The sequence below is a fragment of the Pteropus vampyrus genome, unplaced genomic scaffold, assembly GCF_000151845.1.
Source record: "Pteropus vampyrus isolate Shadow unplaced genomic scaffold, Pvam_2.0 Scaffold881, whole genome shotgun sequence".
Taxonomy (NCBI): Eukaryota; Metazoa; Chordata; class Mammalia; order Chiroptera; family Pteropodidae; genus Pteropus; species Pteropus vampyrus.
The window spans coordinates 22685-24567 of NW_011889662.1; the positions used below are offsets into that span (position 1 = coordinate 22685).

The 1883-nt window shown below is 45.5% G+C and overlaps 1 protein-coding gene across 1 annotated transcript in view; it reads right to left on the minus strand.

Moving 5' to 3' along the window:
* LOC105309841 (olfactory receptor 2D3-like) overlaps positions 1 to 1244 on the minus strand; it is a 7035-nt gene extending 5791 nt beyond the window's left edge. The window contains 1 exon segment of the mRNA XM_023526450.1: positions 1173 to 1244. Coding sequence (XP_023382218.1) covers positions 1173 to 1244 — 72 coding nt within the window.
* Between the last annotated feature and the right edge of the window lie 639 nt (positions 1245 to 1883).

Consider the following 1883-nt stretch of genomic DNA (forward strand, 5'->3'; position numbering starts at 1 on the left):
TGAATCTTTTGGCCTTCTGGAAGCTTCCTCACATCTGATTTTCTTTTAGGTGGTGTCTTTCACTGCTCTGCCTTTTCCTGGCCTTACCCATAACTAAAGGAAAGGGTCTTCGTGCTTGACCCTAAAGCTATGAGTGAGGCAGAATAACAGCTGTATTTTTTTTCTTTTTTGCTTAAAGACAGATTTGGCATCTCCAAGTCCTTTCAGCCTGGTGGGAATACTCCTTCCAATGGTAAGCTATCCTTTAGAGTCCCTTTCTCTCCTGAACCTGAGATTCATGATAGCCAGGGAGCCCCAGTTAAAGACTGTGCTTGAGTTTAATTTATTGCTTCACAGTTAGCACTGATTCTGTGATGCCATAGAATGCGGTGTATTCTAGTGCAGGAGCATGGAATTTGGAAATAGAGGACTTGAGTTCAAGTCTTAGTACTTCTACTCTGGTCCTGTTCAAGCAATGAAACCTCTTTGATGCTCAATTTCCCAGGGAGAGATCCCATGAGAAGCAATACATGATATGTGTGAAGTACCTAGCATTGAGTCCAGCACAGGGCTGGAACTCAGTAATTCTAGTTACCATCAAATCCTCTTTCTCATGGTGTCACTTATCAGATGGTCAACATTTATCAAATGGTCAAGAAATGGTCTTTAGTGACCATTTGAGAAACGATACCATGAGGAAGACAATTTGATGGACATCTTACCTATCAGGCCCTGTAATAGGAGCTGAAGAGAAATGGACAAACAAGATGTGGTATTAAACTTGCTGACCCATGAGAGGATCAGACAAAATGTCTAGGATGCATCACGACCAGTTATGCTGGTGGGCAGGAGGAATTCTGGTTCACAACATGTGTAAGAGTTAAGGACTTGTCCGTCTCTCTATGCTCTTCTTCTTCCAGTTTTATCTAGACCTGATGCCTGATCTATTGCAGGAGTCCCTCAATTCGCATCCCACTCCCAGTCCCTGCTACATACTTGGTGACTAGAATATAGCTTAGAATTGAAGAAAAAAGGAGAGTTCAAAGCAAAGAGGGATGAAGGGCCAGGGAGAGATGAATATGGGGCTCCAAGCTCACTATGACCCTCCTTTGAGCCATCACAGGTAATGGCCTAGGGCTGTGCCAGAGAGGAATGCCAGGACATCATAACCCCTTCTGAAGGTGGTTTCTTACCTCTGCTTCCCCAACGAGAGATTCACAGCTCTTCCCAATTTCAGTGTCTTCCTGTAGCTCAATGACTGCCATGAACCTTCAATCAACTCCTTTCCCTGACTTATCATCCCTACCTTTATCTCTCCTACCAGTGTCTTTTCCCATATCCTCAGTGGGCTGCAGAGGAGGCCAACTGCCTCAGTTCCATAGCAACATTTTTCACTCCCATCCACTTTTCTCCCCACCTCAAATGAGGAGCACAGCCAAAAGACAAATAACGAGAAAGAAAGAAAAAGAGATGGAGAAATCAATGAATATAGGAGGACAGAGGTCAGGAAGCTGAGCATATAGATGCTTAGGCTTGGAGGGTCTTGTGAATAGAAAGGAGGTGGATGAACACAGTGAGACAGAGAAAGGGTCAGGTAGGGGAGCATCAGGCAGAGGAAGTCTAGGGGTTGGTCTGCATGGCTCAGGCTTCTGCCAGTGCCCTTCCTTTCCTTACATGGTCCTGGGCTCTGTGAAGGATGAGCCAGGAGCCTGCTAGATTCCCATTTAATATTTGATCCTCAGGGAGGACAAATCAAGCAATTTCTTAATAAGCTTGTGTGCTGTGGGATTCTCCAGGCCCCCAGCAGCCTTCCTCAGCCCTAAGCATGCATTTTAGCATCCGAACTGGCAATCAAGGGCTGTAAACACACAATACCACTCCTCCACACCCCATAGGCCTCTACC